The 15,077-nt window shown below is 54.1% G+C and overlaps 1 protein-coding gene across 4 annotated transcripts in view; it reads left to right on the top strand.

Moving 5' to 3' along the window:
* Nucleotides 1-13,133, top strand: part of SH3BP4 (SH3 domain binding protein 4) — a 99,972-nt gene extending 86,839 nt beyond the window's left edge. For 2 of the 4 annotated variants that reach the window (XM_055586522.1, XM_055586523.1), the window contains 2 exons: nt 9,763-9,951; nt 11,199-13,133. In XM_055586522.1, coding sequence (XP_055442497.1) covers nt 9,763-9,951; nt 11,199-11,423 — 414 coding nt within the window. In that variant the 3' untranslated portion in view covers nt 11,424-13,133. The remainder of the gene's footprint in view (nt 1-9,762; nt 9,952-11,198) is intronic. The other 2 variants (XR_008716105.1, XM_055586521.1) reach the window with 2 other exon arrangements.
* Nucleotides 13,134-15,077: the final 1,944 nt, after the last annotated feature.

The following is a 15,077-nucleotide window of genomic DNA, read 5'->3' on the forward strand; positions in this document are numbered from 1 at the left end:
CCTCTCTGCTCCCGGACACTCACATGCACCTGGGGACAGGCATTTACGTGGGCCTCAGGGAGGGGAGCCCCAAACAGCTCAGCACCACCGGGGCGTGAGGGTCGTTCAGGTCTCCTCCCGCTGAATTTGTGAGCTCGGAGGTCCAGAATGCATCTCCCCCTGCCGGATGCGGGGGTTGGGGCACAAGGGGGCCCTGCGTCCACCCGCTCCTATTTAGATCTCCTGGGAGGAGATCCATCCTTTCGTCAGATCCAGTGGGACCTGTGACGTGAAGGTTTGGTGAACCATTGCCCCAAAGTCTGACTTGATCACAATGTGAATTTTTCTCTCTGGGCCTTACTTGAAGGTTCTGCCCTCCTCAGTATCATTTCCTCTTCCTCCTTTTTGCTTCTGTTTGATTTGGGGTGACGTTGTGGTTGTTATTGTTGTTGTTCAGTGGTTGTCACGTCCAACTCTTTGCCACTCCCATGGACTGCAGCACCCCAGGCTTCCTCGTCTTTCAGTATCTCCCGGAGCTTGCTCAAACTCATGTCCATCGAGTCGATGATGCCATCCAACCATCTCATCCTCTGTCGTCCCTTTCTTCTCCTGCCCTTAATCTTTCCTAGCATCAGGGTCTTTTCCAGTGAGTCGGCTCTTCGCATCAGGTGACCAAAGTATTCTTGGGGCTTCAACATCAGTCCTTGCAGTGAACATTCAGGGTTGATTTCCTTCAGGAAACTCAAGGGAGGACCGCCTCTGTTTCGCCAGCACAACCGGAAACTGGAATCCTAAGTAAAGAGGGGGCGGTTAGAGCCCCCCCTGCTGGTTAGAGCTTATAAACCAACCGGAAAGCACCTTCCTTACCCATTCACAGCTTCCAACAGGCCCGGGCTCTGCACTGGTCACTCTAACTTCCGGTGCAGTTACCTGGGAGAAGCTTGATGCCTTCTGGGCATCCCTGGTTGAATTCATGCCAGCAGACATTCTGTTGATTCTTTGTGTAACAGAAGCCGACTCAGTTCCCTTCCCCGTCCCCTGATACGAACATGCCACTAGTTTTTGTTCCCGTGGGAAGCCTGTGACTCTGTCATAGCCCTTTTTTTCCCCCTCATTCTGCCCATTCCACACAGCCCTTTTCACCTCCTAAGCCCTGTAAGGTATGACTCCCAGCACCCCTGCATTTCTGCCACCTCAACTCCCCTCCTTCCCCCAGCACCTGCCATTCTGAGTGCGTGCCTGTTGGAATGGATGGGCCCGGCGTATTTGTGTGGGTGTGAGGGTGTGTGCGTGGATGGAGGTGTTGCATTCACATCCCATGCTGCCCCCTGGGGCTGGGGGGTGCAGAAGGGGTACGGTCCACGGGGGCATGGCCCCTGCAGCAGCCTAACAGGAAGCAAGGCATCAAGAAAGACCCCTTGACAGTGGCCCCACAATAATACAAAGTGCCAGACACAACGGAACGGGATAAGAGCCTGACTTTGCCCATAGGAGGGACACCGGACCTGGAGGTGGCAACCAGGAGGTCACTGAGGGCATCCATCACTGATGGCAGCTTCAGTGGGGAGGAAGCCCGTTGTCATGGCAATGGGTGGGGACGAGGTGAGGGGGATGGGCAACAGAGGAACCTGCCCAGGCACTGGATGAGGGTCCTGCACAGCAAGAAGCCAGGGCCCCCCTTCAGGGCTCATCCCGCCAGCCCACCCGTGAGATCAATTCTCGCAGTTTGTGTCCAGCCTGAGTTGCGTGGTGCCCTCATGGATAGACCCCGTGCAGGGGGGCAGGAGGGAGCCACCAGCAGGGATTCTCCATGATGGTGGAATGATATGCATTCATGGACCATGAAGGGTATTTAATCGTTCCTTCCTCACAGCTGCAAATCGCTCACCTTGAATGGGGCAGGATGAATGAACCTGGGTGGACTGAGGAGGTGGTGCTCAACTTCCATTTCCAACTTGTTTCTTTTCATCCTTTTGTTCAACTTGGGGAACTTTCCCTGAGAGCGGGTTTTTCGGGAAGCTTCCTTGGGTTAGTCGGGAGGGGAGAGGGGTTCCGTGTGCAACTCGGTCCTCCCCCCATCCCCTGCCAGCCCCACACCCACCAGGACTCCCAGGCAAGGAGGAAATGAAACCTGACCTTGGCAGGAGCATGGCCCCGGGACAAGGTTGGATTTGTGGTGCAGCAGTGGAACTGGTTTAGCAGTGTTTCCCCTCTCCCGCCCCTCCCCGGCTCCTCTCCTATCGCCTCATCTTGTGGGCTGGCAGGTTTGAATGGTTGGCCAAACCTCTAGAAACTACAGGCTGATTTATCCCAGCGTGTTTAGAGAGTCGCTGGAAACCAGGTGTTTTATTTCCAGGGACTTAACAAATCACTGGGCGGTCAGGCTTCCTGCAGCCTCAGTGGCTGATTTCACCCGCCCCTCTCTCCAGCCCTGTCCCAGGCAGACCACCTCTTCCCCACCCCTCTCGTTTTGAAGGTAGCTTTCTGTTCAGTTATGACTCCTTGGTTTGGAAGCAGTGATTGAATGAATTAAAAGTGGTGAAGGTTTTCAGACAGTAAATTTGCAGGCAGATGAGAAGGAAAAAGGAACCAAGGACTGAGTTGTCTGGCCCTGCCGGGCCCACCGCTGGGGGTTGTACCTGCCGCTGCACACCGGCTGCACCGGTGGCCGTTTCTCCATGTTTTGGACACACCTGGCTGCCCCTGCCCCGGGCCTCTGCATGTGCTGTTCCCTCTGCCTGGATTTCTCTCCACTCCAGTTTCATGTGGCTGCGTTTTATGTCCCTCAGGTCCCGGCTCAAATGTCCTTGCCAGACCTTTTCTGCCGCCCTCGATGAAGCGACCTGGCGCCTCTGGGTCCCTGCGCCAGACTCCCTGTGTTATTGTAGCTTTGTCTTCATGGCACTTTCTCAAATCTGAAATGCTCTTGTTTACTCGTATTCGTGGTCCTTATCATTAGGCTAATTGGATATGAACTCCATGAGGGAAACCATGCTGGCACACAAGAAACACCCAACTATTTGATGAATGAGTGAATACGTGAGTGAATGAGGAGTGAGTGAATGAATGAGTGACGCAGGCTGAGAATCTGACCTGGACGCAGTCTCCTCAGGTCAGGTGTGTTTCTGTTCTCTGGTTCCGTTTGCTCTTTCGCCGTTTTCGTGCATCTGTTCAATATCAGAGCTGGTCCAGCAGCACCTTATGTAACTATGATCTCTGGCTGTTTCTCTGCAGCCCTGTCTCACCCGCACGGTGTGACCACCGTGGAAAGCACCCCTCTGTCCCCGGTCTGCCCAGCTCTCCAGTAGAGGCCCTGCCTGTCTGTGACAAACGATGGCCGTCCAACACGGGTGACGCTACCGCCACCCCGGCCATCAAGAAAGTGGGGGGACGTGAGACGCTGACCCCGAGGAGAGTAGCCAGGATGGACGGAGCTCGTGGAGCACCTCCAGGCATGAGAGAGCATTGAATGAACCCCCTTGACGATCGCTTGGCTGGCGGGACTTGTGGGTTAGGAAGATCCTGGAATAGGCACCACATATTTGAAGAGCTTCTGAAGTCAAGTTCTGTTGTCAGAAACAGGCCAGGGGGAACTGGTGGCAGGCATATGGCTGCAGCTTCTAACAGAGCTCGGAAGAGCCGCCCCGTCCAGGGCAGGTGTTTGTACTCCATGTTCATGAAACATGTCTCCGGTGTCTGCTGTGCCCTTATTTGAGGGTAGCGTGTTGCACCTTTCCTTGAGGGAGATGCGGAGTGAATACCCACAGGAGTGCAGGACAGATCAGTGATGGGCCCTGAAGAAAAGATCCCCTTGATGTGAGTGGGCCAGGGAAAGGCAAGTGTGGGGGGAGGGCTGACACGGGGGGTGGGCCGTGGCCCACCCAGCAGAGAGGGGCTGTTGGGTGCAGGGGGGAGGGGGGAGGGTAGCACCAGAGGCCAGGGGAGGCCAGAGGCTGGGCTGAGTCGAGATGGCCGTGTGCTGGCGGTGGGGTTGGCCCAGGCTGGATGACGCTCGTGCCTTCTTCCTTGAGCATTGGGCCGGGGGCTGGGGTAAGTGTTTTAGGGGGCGGGAAGGGGACCCAGGTGTGTGCTTCTCCTTGGGGACCCACCCAGGTGTGTTGCTGTACCTGTCACCTCCCAGCCTCCGAGCCACACGGCTGACAGTCAGTGCCCCCACACCCCTGCCCCACCCTTAGCCTTCAGACCTGGCCCACCTTGGCAAGAGGGCGGGCAGGGAGCAAGGCAGCCCTGGGCTTTCTCTCCATCCTGCCATGCTGGGTAGGGGTTGGATGGCCCCGGGTCTGTGCTGTGGCCCAGAGGGGCAGTTCCCAGGCCACCTGCACAGCCGTGCTGACCTTCAGAGTCCCCCGGGGTCCTGGGCCTGGCCCGCTGCTGTGGCTCATCCCAGGTTTTTTTTTTTTCCAAAATGAAGATAGTCCTCATTGGCATTTCTGTTTGTGAAGACGGCAGGTGCTCTTTTTGCATTGTTATTTGCCAGTCCCGAGAAACAGCAGCAGAAGGCCCCCACTCCGGGCCCATCTTCCAAAGCAGCCTGTGTTAGCGGTCTGCAGGGTAGACGCCATGGGTCTTCCTCCCTTCCTCGGGTTTGCCCTGCACTGTCTGTGGTCAGCTCCTCCCGCTGGAGCACGTGAGCAGGCGGCTCTGGGTCTGTGCGGAGCTGCCACCCCCAGCTGGGCAGATGCTCTGGTCCTCCATCTCCAAGAAGGCGGTGGTGCCTGGTCTCACCATTACCAACGCTGCTCCGAGCCAGGTCCCAGCCCCGTGACTCTGCAGGCTTGTCCCTTCCGTTTCGTGACAGCATTCTGCCAGCTGCAGGCACCCTGCAGAGAAGGAGGAGCCAGCATTGGCCATGGCAGCGGGGTCACATTGAGGCGAGCAAGGCCTGAGAGTGACGGGGGATGATTTAAAAGCCCACCGGTGTCCATCTCTGTCTCTGCAGTGACCGGACTGAATGGCCCCTGCTGATGGGTGTGCACCCTTCTCGCATTTTTGAGCCTTGGGTTCCCACGTCTGGGATTTAGTTTTGTTTTATGAGGGTGAGAGGGCTTCCACAGGTGGCTCAGGGGCAAAGAACCCACCTGCCAATGCAGGAGATAGGAATCCGATCCCTGGGTCAAGAAGATCCCCTGGAGAAGGAAATGGCAACCCACTGCAGTATTCTTGCCTGGGAAATCCCATGGACAGAGACTGGCAGGCTACAATCCAGGAGGTCGCGAAAGAGTTGGACACGTCTGAGCGACTGAACATGCAGCACGCGTGAGAGTAAGAAATGACAGAGTGTGTTCTTCTGTTTTTAAGGCATTAATGCTGCTTTTGACACACTTTGTGGGTCTGGGGAAGAGTTTTCTGAGTGTGGTTGAAAATCCAGGTGGGAAACATTGCTGTGTATTTGTTCCAGGACGTGGTGACTACAGTGAGTGGAGGGAAGGGTTTGGCTCATATTCGAGGACTGTGAAGATCTGGGTGATGGCCATCTCGTGTGTGTGTGTGTGTGTGTGTATGTGTGCATGAGTTTGGAGGGTGGCAGACAGAACCCTCAGGAACCTAGCTCTGTAAGAACTGGAAGTGTTTTCATTTAGCAACACTCTTTCAATGTAAGAGATTATTCTTGACTCTGGGGGTTACACCCTGAGGGAGCAGCAAGGAGTCTGTCCTCCGGGCTGGGAGGGAAGGAGGGAGAGTTGGCTGGAACTGCAGGAGGAACCGGGCTGTGGGCAGGGCGGCCTCTCCTGAAGGGGCCTAAGCCAGCAATCAGAACTGGTCCTGGGGCTGCCAGGAGCGAAGCCGTCAGGGTGGGTGACCAGGAGTCACGGGTGGTGGCGGTGGGAGTCCAGGATCTAGAGGGAAGGATGCTGTGGGCTCTTGGAGTTTCTCTGAAAAAAGAGAAAGTTGCTGTAAGAATACAAGTCTAGGCAGGTGGTGGTTTTAGGAGTAAGGTTGTAGGTGAAATCAACACCGAGAACCTGGAGAAGCAAATGGAAATGAGGGGAGTGTTGAGATCAGGGAGAGTTGGGGCTGGAGAGGTTGGGATGAAGGAATTCTCTGAAAAGGGAGCAAAACCACCTTCTCCCCCAGAAGAGGATGCAGCTACCTACCAGCTGTGCACTTACGGAGGTTTCTGGGCTCTTTCCTGCCAGGGGGTCCGGAAGCCCCGAGGGCACTGATACAGGGAGGAGCAGGGTTGCCATGGTGACCGCCCTTCTGGTGTTTGAACCTCTGGAATGGAAGCTTGGAATGAGCATACCGCAGAATGATGCTTTGTCGTATTCTCATAAGAATGTCTTTTCAAACGGGAATTGGCACCCTGGCCCGAGGGCCACCTGCTTTCGTAAGGGAAGTTTTACTGGAACACAGCCCTGTCCACTCGTTCAAGTGCTGTCTGTGCTACTCTCTCGCCCCACCGCAGTCACGCAGCCAAGGCAGAGACCCCCTGCCTGCAGAGCCAAAAACAGATCCTGTCTGGCCCTACAGAGCAAGCTTGGCCACCCTGACCTAAGGCACGGTCACTCCAGCTACTGAGAGTCAAGCTGGGGCCGGTTTTGTGCTTTGTTTCATTGGGTGTGTTCTGTTCTCTGCTATTACCTGTGTTAACTTGTGTGTGCAGAAATTAAAGAGGTGCCACAGGGAAAAGGTTCCAGAACCAGACCCCTGCAGCTGAGAAAATTTTATTTCTGAGATTTGGTGAGCACCCAAAATGCATCCTTCGGGGGGAAAAAAAAAAATGTAAGAACTACCCCTTGGAGATGGTGTGGGCAGCTGTAGCCTCTCAGAGGCCAGAGAGAGGGGCTGAGCTTCTCAGGACATTTGTCCCTGTGCGCTGTACCCTGAGGAGAAAGCAGCTTTGATCACCCCTACCAGGGATCCCCGAAGCAGAAGCGGGGGACTCTGAAGTGTTCTGTTACCTGGAAAACAGGCCGCTTGCGGAGCCAGGCAGCTGAGCACACACGTGCTGCCGGGATGCTATGCGGAAGCCTGGGAGGGACCGTTGTCACTGGGGGTCGGCCGGATCCTTCTCAGAACAGCAGGCGTGGCTAGCAGGGGCCCTGCCTCCCCTGTGCATCTGGGCTCAAACCACACCACGCCAAAAGTTTTTTTTTTTTAATTTTTTTTATTATTCAAATATAGTTGATTTAGAGTGTTGTGTTAATTTCTGCTGCACAGCAAAGTGATTTGGTTGTACATATATAGGGAGACATTCTTTTTCATATTTATTATGGTTTATCAGAGGGTATTGGCTCTAGTTCCCTGAGCTGTACAGTAGGACCTTGTTTTTTTATTATTATTATTATTATTCAAGCAAAAGAATTTAAATCCTGAATTCTACCAGTATATCACACATCCCCCCCCATACCAGGCTCTGCAGTACAAATCTAGTAAACATTTAATTTTCTTCAAACAATGTCACTTGAAGATATCTAAGTTCAAAGAGACCAGTTTCTGAAATGTCTGAATCATCGCGCTGAAGCCTCATGCACAGGTCCTGAGGTCACGTGGTGCCCACAGAGCTGGCAAGGCATTGGCCTGAGCGCCGGGAAATCTTACTTGCCTCCCCTCAAGCTGTGGGGCCCTGGACAGGCCACCCAGCATCTACAAGGTCTATAAAACAGACACCATGCAGCACTCCTGTCCCCTCGAGCTATGGGACCCTGGACAAGTCACCCAGTGTCTACGGGGTCTATAAATCAGACACCACGCAGCCCGCACAGTGAGTGGGAGCCGGGCACAGGCTGCCTGGAGGCCAGACCAGCTCCAACACTGGACCCCTGTCCTCTCAACTTTATCTGCAAACTGGGGTGAGCTTGGCTTCTCTCCATGGAGCTTCTGGAGAGTAGATGAGCCCCGTGCCCAGCTCACCGGAAGGACTCAGTGATGGCAGTTTATTTTTATAAAGACAAAAATCAGAAAAGGACCACATGGTCCTCCCTTCTGGTTTCCCACCTTAAAGCCAGTTGCTAAGCCTTTGGACCCTGGACAGCCTCAGAATGAGCTTGTGTTTTAAAGGTAAAGATTGAGATGCTTATACATTCAGGAAGCCCCCTCGCCCAAAGTCACCATCCATTCATTTTGTTAAGTTCCCACAAATAAATGTACTTCAACGAGAACGCTCAGTCTAAAATAGCTGCGTTCTTTCAAGTAGCAGCCCAGCACACTGACCTTGCTCGGATGCCAGGCTGCCCGCAGCTTCACAAAATGTTTGAAGAGAAAGATGTGTTTGGCTCAGCTGGGGAGGGGTTGGCTGGTAGGTGTATTGATGTTTTTAGCACTTTTTCTGTGGAGCCTTGAAGTGACAGCCTCAGGTGCTTGGACAGAGCGTTCAGGGACAGAAAGGAGGCGGGGCCTGATCTCAGCGTCTCTTCAGTCGCATCCTCGATGTCTGAGGGCCCCAGGACATCTCAGACCCCATCGCTGGGGCCCCGGAGCCTCCCTTCTGCAGCTGTTAGGCTGTAATCTAAGAATCTGCTGGGTGAATGAGGTTGGGGTGAGCCTTGGCTCTGTGGCCCAGGTGGGTCTGGTCCTCACAGAGTCTTCTCCTCCTGCCAGGGCTCCATCCTGGCTGCCCACAGTCACACACTCTGTGCCGGCTCCGTGGGACCCACAGCCCAACACCCAGCAGACATCCGTGTGGCTTGGGGTGATGTGTGGGGACAGTAGACCTGTGGGTTTGTGATACTGATGTGGCTTCATTTCTTTAAGCCAGAAACATTAGTGTGACCCCCGCCTCCAGCCTGGGCTGCACAGAACCCCAGGGCAGCAAGCCCTGTGTTAAAAGCCTGCCCCAATGGGCCAGCCGGGCCACCTGCTATTCGGGTCACACGGGAACGTGGCCTGGGAATCTGCCGTTGCCTCCTTCCCAGCTGACAACACTTCTCTCCTCCTGACCCCCCGTCCCTCCACGGTTAGTTAGCCCTGTGCAGAGACGCATTGGAAATCTCTCACAGTTGTGACAAGGGTGGGGGTCCCATTGATTCTGGAGACTTTTAATGGTTTGGCCTCTCTCAGCCTCCCTGTATCCCGCCCTTTCGTGTGTCTCCAGAACCCAAGGGTCCCGGATCTTGCTCGGCACTCCAGGTCCCAATCTGAACGCCCTGCTCGCGTCTGTTCTGTGAGTCAGGGCTCCCCACCCGCTGACGGCAGCTTGTCCTGCTGTGCGCCCAGACCATCCTGCACTGGCCGTCTGGGTCAAGTGCATCACTTCTCCAGTTTCCCCAGTGGCGGTGGGAACACATGAACAGCCAACATCTCACCCACCCCACCCATCCATGTCCCGGGGCTACCGAGTGGAAGGACCGCAGACTGGGAGGCTCCAAGCAGTTGAGATTCATCCTGCCTCTGTTCTGGGGCTGTCGCAGGGCTGGCTTCTCTGGGGGCTCTGCGGGGGTCTGTCATGCCGCTCTCCCAGCTCCTGGGGGCTCCAGTGCTGTGGTTGCATCACCCTGTCCCTACCTCCAGTCTTCCCTCTATCTCTGCGTGTCTGTTTCTCTCCGCATAAGGACGCCAGTTGTTGGAAGAGGGGCACGCACCCTAGTCCACCAGGGCCACAGCGTAGCTGGTTCCATCTGCAAAGACCCTGCTGTGAGTTACAGGAGGGCGAGGATGTGCAGGCAGGGGGCCCCGTACATCCTGCGATCGTGGGTTCCAGCAGAGGGGCTGCTCAGGCCACACAGCATCCAGGGAGTCAGCACATGGTCTCTGCGGGGCCAGCTTCCTGGGAGCCCGGAGCCTGCCCTCAGCCCTGCCTCATCCCCGCCCCTTCCTCCTCAGGCCTTACTGAAGATGGACTGCCAGGGCCTGGTGGTCAGACTCATCCAAGACTTCGTGCTCCTGACCACGGCGGTCGAGGTGGCGCAGCGCTGGCGGGAGCTGGCCGAGAAGCTCGCCAAGGTGTCCAAGCAGCAGATGGACGCGTACGAGTCTCCCCACCGGGACAGAAACGGAGTGGTGGACAGTGAGGTGAGCCCGGCTGCCCTTCCCTCCACCTGTCAAATGCGGTGGTGACGGCGTCTACATTAGAGCACTTTTAGGAGGACAGATGATGAAGTGTGAAGGCGAGTGCTCAGTGCAGAGGAGGCTCGCGATGAGAGGGAGCATGTCCATCGTTATCGGGACCCTCAGTTGGCAGCCAGGCCCTGGGTGGTGGTGAGGCTGCTCTGCTCTCAGGCGGGACATTGGAACAGCATCCTCGGAACTGCCAGTCCCTCGCTGATCCTGATCTTAAATTACCTTAGGCCCGATTGGAGGACGCGGGATGGTGGGGCTCTGCCCCACACAGGGTGGGGTGGACAGATCCTGGTATGTTGCCGGCTTCAGCCAAGGCTGGTTGGGTCCCTGCTCATAGTCTGTTTTCTCACTTGTTTTGTGGAAGTCACTTTAAGCTTCTGGAAAGACGGAAAGGCTCTCGAGACCTAGGAAGCAGGAAGTCCCCAGGATAAGGGCATCCTTTATTGACGTGGCAAGTTTCTAAATAAATGGAAAGTGCTATGGGGTTGTAAGGAAAGAGGCCCCTTCTGTTGGCTTGGCCAGTACGTGGTACTGATAGCTTACAATGAACGGTGTTGGATTCATGATCTCTGAAGAAGAAGATTTAGGGACCAGGGACCAGGCTTGATCACTCAGGAGCTTTTGTATAGCAAAGTTTTATTAAAGTATGAAAAGGACAGAGAACTCTTCTGACATAGACTTCAGAAGGGGGATGCAGAGCGCCCCCCACTCACTAGTCTTACCAAGGCCATATATACTTTTAGCAGACCCACTCCCAAATTAAGATGAGAGCTGACAACAGAAAGGCCTTAACCAGACCCACTCCCACAATAAACATCTTAAGATAACAAGATTAGTCAGAGGGTTCTTGTTAGGAAGAAACATGAACTTGAGCAAGATACTTTGTTATATTGACTAAGACAAAGGAAAGTAGGAAAAAAAAAGTTTGTCCTTTTCTCCTTGAGAGCCTCAGATCCCTCTCTCTTTCTCAGGGACCCTGGACTTCTTATCAACCTACCTAGGAATTGACTCTCAGCACTGCCCACCTGCTCTCACGCAAAGTGCCTTCTTCCCTCTGAAATGTGCTAGCCCAGGACAGGGTCGACTCTGCTTTGGGGTTCATGATGCTGGTTACTAGGAGAGGTAACTCGAACCAGCTCTCTCACCATCTCCTAATCTTTGCTCTCTCTCTCTTGGTTTTGGACGACCGCACCATCCAGGCCATGTGGAAGCCCGCCTACGACTTTCTCCTCACCTGGAGCCACCAGATCGGGGACAGCTACCGGGACGTCATCCAGGAACTGCACATCGGCCTGGACAAGATGAAGAACCCCATCACCAAGCGCTGGAAGCACCTCACAGGGACCCTGATCCTGGTGAACTCCCTGGACATCCTGCGTGCCTCCGCCTTCAGTCCCGTGGACCATGATGACTTCGTGATTTGAACAGGTCCCCGACCTCCTGCTGCTCTGGGGCACGGACCCTCTGTCTGCCCCAGATGCCCAGGCGGGCACATGGCACTGGGGAGGAAGGGAGGGTCAGCTGCTCAGACAGACCCAGGGGCCCTCCCCACTGGACCCTCACCCAGGACCAAGCACATGTATGATGTTCTACCTGCCTTCTCCATCGTGGGGGAGGCCCGAAGGGAATTTCTACTGCAGGTAGTTGCCAATCAAATAGGTTTCTATTTGTTAAGTATAAATTTAAATTTAAAATCAGTTTGGTTTTTTTTTTAAAGTATGGGGGTAGGGCGTACCAGAAAGGTGGTTATCTAATTTTTTACTGGACCCTAAATTAAAAGAAGAAAACACTTCTTAGGGTAAGATAGTGTTGAGGTTTTTATGTTCTATAAAGACCTTTTTAAATTATGTGATAGATGTATATACGTATTTAAGGGTTGTGGGAGCGTTTCTGGTTGTCGGACACACTTTGCATTTCACCACTGAGCACGGGAGGACACTTGCTCAAGTGCCGGACCTTTTTGGCTGTGTACTTGTGAAAAAGAAATCAAATAGGAAACGTGGTGTCTCAGTAAACGAGTCCAGTCGGTGCCCGCCCGTTCTTTCAGAGGCTGTCCTGGTCTATGCTTCCCTCCTGTTTTTATTACCTTCTGACCCTGGCCTCGTATTGCAGGAAGATTCGGCCACGACACAGGGGAAGCCTTCTGAGCCCCTGCCTGTGTGCCCTTCGCCACCCGGAGCCAAGTGGTCCCCGCAGCTCTGCGAGGCCGCGCCCAGCCTCTTCCAGGGGCAGGGAATGCTTGCTGCAGAGCTTACAGCCTCTCTTCTGGGCACAGAGAACACATCACCACAAGCACACCCTATGCTGATGTCCAGAGACGCCTGCTGGCATTTGCCAAACTCCACTTCACCTGAAATGGAGCCCTTCTCCCCTCCTCGTCTGTCCGTCTCTCCTTTCCTTGGAAATAAAGAGCATAGGGAAATCTTTAAAGACAAAAAGAGCATGAAGATTATCTGAGCAGGGTGACCATTGTCTGAAAATGTTCTCACGTAAAATCTGAGCCTTGGCTGATGGTTGCCTTGATGGCTTGATAGCTGGAGATCACCTTGCTGGGCTGAATTCTGCAGTCGCGTGTGGTTGCATCATCTCAGAAGAAAGTGAGGGATGGGCGAGAAGAAACATCTGGAAGATCAATAGAGTCGATGCCTGGGAAGGTGCCGAGACACGCGCCGTGCTTACAGGAGCGATGCACCATCTGGGATTCCGGAATCTCATTCTCTAAATCTGCTTGCTGGAAGTGCGTTAATTACTTAGTATAATCCATGTAAATCCCTTATTGGACTAAAACATTCTTCTACAGCTATTGATTCTGATTCAGAAAACCCACAGCTAGAAAACAACAACAACAACAAAAAACATTACAGATTTTATGCTGCAAAAACCGAGACACCCCACGATTCCCCTCCCCATCATCCCACGAAATCATCTTACATTCTGCGCTCCACTCTCCGCCTTCAGTCTTCCCAGAGAGCATCTCTCACTTTTCCCCAAAGAAGAAACAAAACCAGTCGCACCTTAAATATGGAGATTTTTTTCCTCAGGGGCTTTAAATAGTTTCCTATGCAACGTGTCTTGTAGCACAAATTCAATTGTATGAAAGTTGCAGTAAATTTTCTTTGGATATTTTAACCTAACTGTGTGTGCGTGTTTTTCTGTACCCAACCAGACTTTAAATAAAGCACAAAACCTAGTGTATCTATGCACAGAGCCATGTCCTGTTTCCCCCTCTGCCTCCCGCCATGGTCAAGGTGACATGACATAGATGACAGGGTGACATTTGGGTTAGTGAGGCTCTTGTTTTCTTGCTGCTGATTTAATTGCTCTTGGAATATAGGAATCTCAGCCATTACTGACTAATGGGAATCAAGTGTGGCCCAGAGTACCCAAAGGTGCAAATGGCTTGCCTTTTCCTCAGTCTTTTGCACCTGGAATTGGCCAATCCCACACCCACTGTACACAGCTGAGCGTGGACATCAGGTTAGAGCAAGACAGACTCCCAGAGGCCCTGCCCTCACCTCGCTTTCGGAATACCATGTAGCTCAGGGAGAGAACGGAATGGGGTGGGGCAAGCGATGGAGCCCAGCCCCACCTGGAGTGGATGGGGAGGATGGGGAGGAGGCCAGCCTCCTTTAGAAGTGACTTGAGTCCAAGGTAAAGGGGTAAGCAGGCACCAGCCAGGCCAGACCAGGGGAACAGGGTGCCTGCAGCATTGAGGGGGCACAGGGACCACCGGAGGCTGACCCCTCCCCGGGCCTGGGGTGTGCTGAACAAGCAAGAGCCTCTGAGCGCCCTTCTGCCCTCCTCATCACCCCTCAGCGTTTGTCAAGTCCAGCCCCACCAGCCAGAACCTCGCGCCATTTTGCAGTTGAGAAGGGGCTCAGCGAGGCCCCGGACGTACACAAGTTGGCGGCAGAGGTGGCGGTTTTAACCCAGGGCGGCTGTCACAAAGTGCCATCTTCTCACAGATCTGAAGGCCAGAAGTCCGAGATCAGGGTGTCCCGTGGCCGTCCCCCTGTGCCTGTCCAAACCTCTCTTTAAGGACCCCAGTTATGGGAGAGGGCCCACCCGAATCAAGTGTGACCTCATCTTAACTCGATCTTCTGTGTGTGTGTGTGTGTGTGTGTTAGTTGCTCAGTCGTGTCCGACTCTTTGTGACCCCATGGACTGTAGCCCGCCAGCCTCCTCTGACCATGGGATTCTCCAGGCAAGCGTACTGGAGTGGGTAACCATTCCCTTCTCCGGGGTGACTTCCCGACTCAGGTAACAAACTCAAGTCTCCTGCATTGCAGGCAGATTCTTTACCATCTGAGCCACTGATCTTCTTTAATGACCTTATTTCCAAGCAAGGCCACATTCACAGGCTGGGGGATGGGACTTCCAGCAGACCTTGAAAAACAGAGCTCAACCCACAGCCTGGCCCCCTATACTGAGGCCTTGGCGGTGGTCTGCTTAGAAGGATGGGGAAGAAATCCAGCTGGATCTGTCTCCAGGGTCTCTGCTCGGTTTAAGCAAAAGCCAGAGGGGCAGGGGGAGGTGAATCTTTACAATGGGAAGCTAATCTGGACAGGACCAGCTCGGTTCACTGAAACCCACTTCCTTCCTGAGCAAACAGCTCAAGTGTTTCCCAGTTCAGTTCAGTTCGCTCAGCCGTGTCCAGCTCTTTGCGACCCCATGGACTGCAGTACACCAGGCCTCCCTGTCCATTACCAACTCCCAGAGTTTGCTCAAACTCATGTCCATTGAGTCAGTGATGCCACCCAACCATATCACCATCTCGTGTTTCCCAGTCTCCCTTCAAGTGGGTGTGGCCAAGTGACTCCACCCATAGGTGGCATCAGCCTGGCCTGTCGAACCTTCTGGGCACCCCTTCTGCTCTCCCAATTGAGCAGAAAGAACTCCAGGGACCTAAATGAGGATACAGGTCCTCAAATGACCCCTTCAAACCAGAGTTTACCTCCTGGCCTCTGAGGCTGGGGGGTTCACTGTTAGGGCAGCCGGCATTCCTCTAGGTCCTGTATTCTCAGATTACTACTGTTAATGGAAAAGCTGGAGGCACGAGGGGTTTGCTCTTATAGGGA

The sequence above is a fragment of the Bubalus kerabau genome, chromosome 6 (genome assembly GCF_029407905.1).
Source record: "Bubalus kerabau isolate K-KA32 ecotype Philippines breed swamp buffalo chromosome 6, PCC_UOA_SB_1v2, whole genome shotgun sequence".
In the NCBI taxonomy this organism is placed as follows: Eukaryota; Metazoa; Chordata; class Mammalia; order Artiodactyla; family Bovidae; genus Bubalus; species Bubalus kerabau.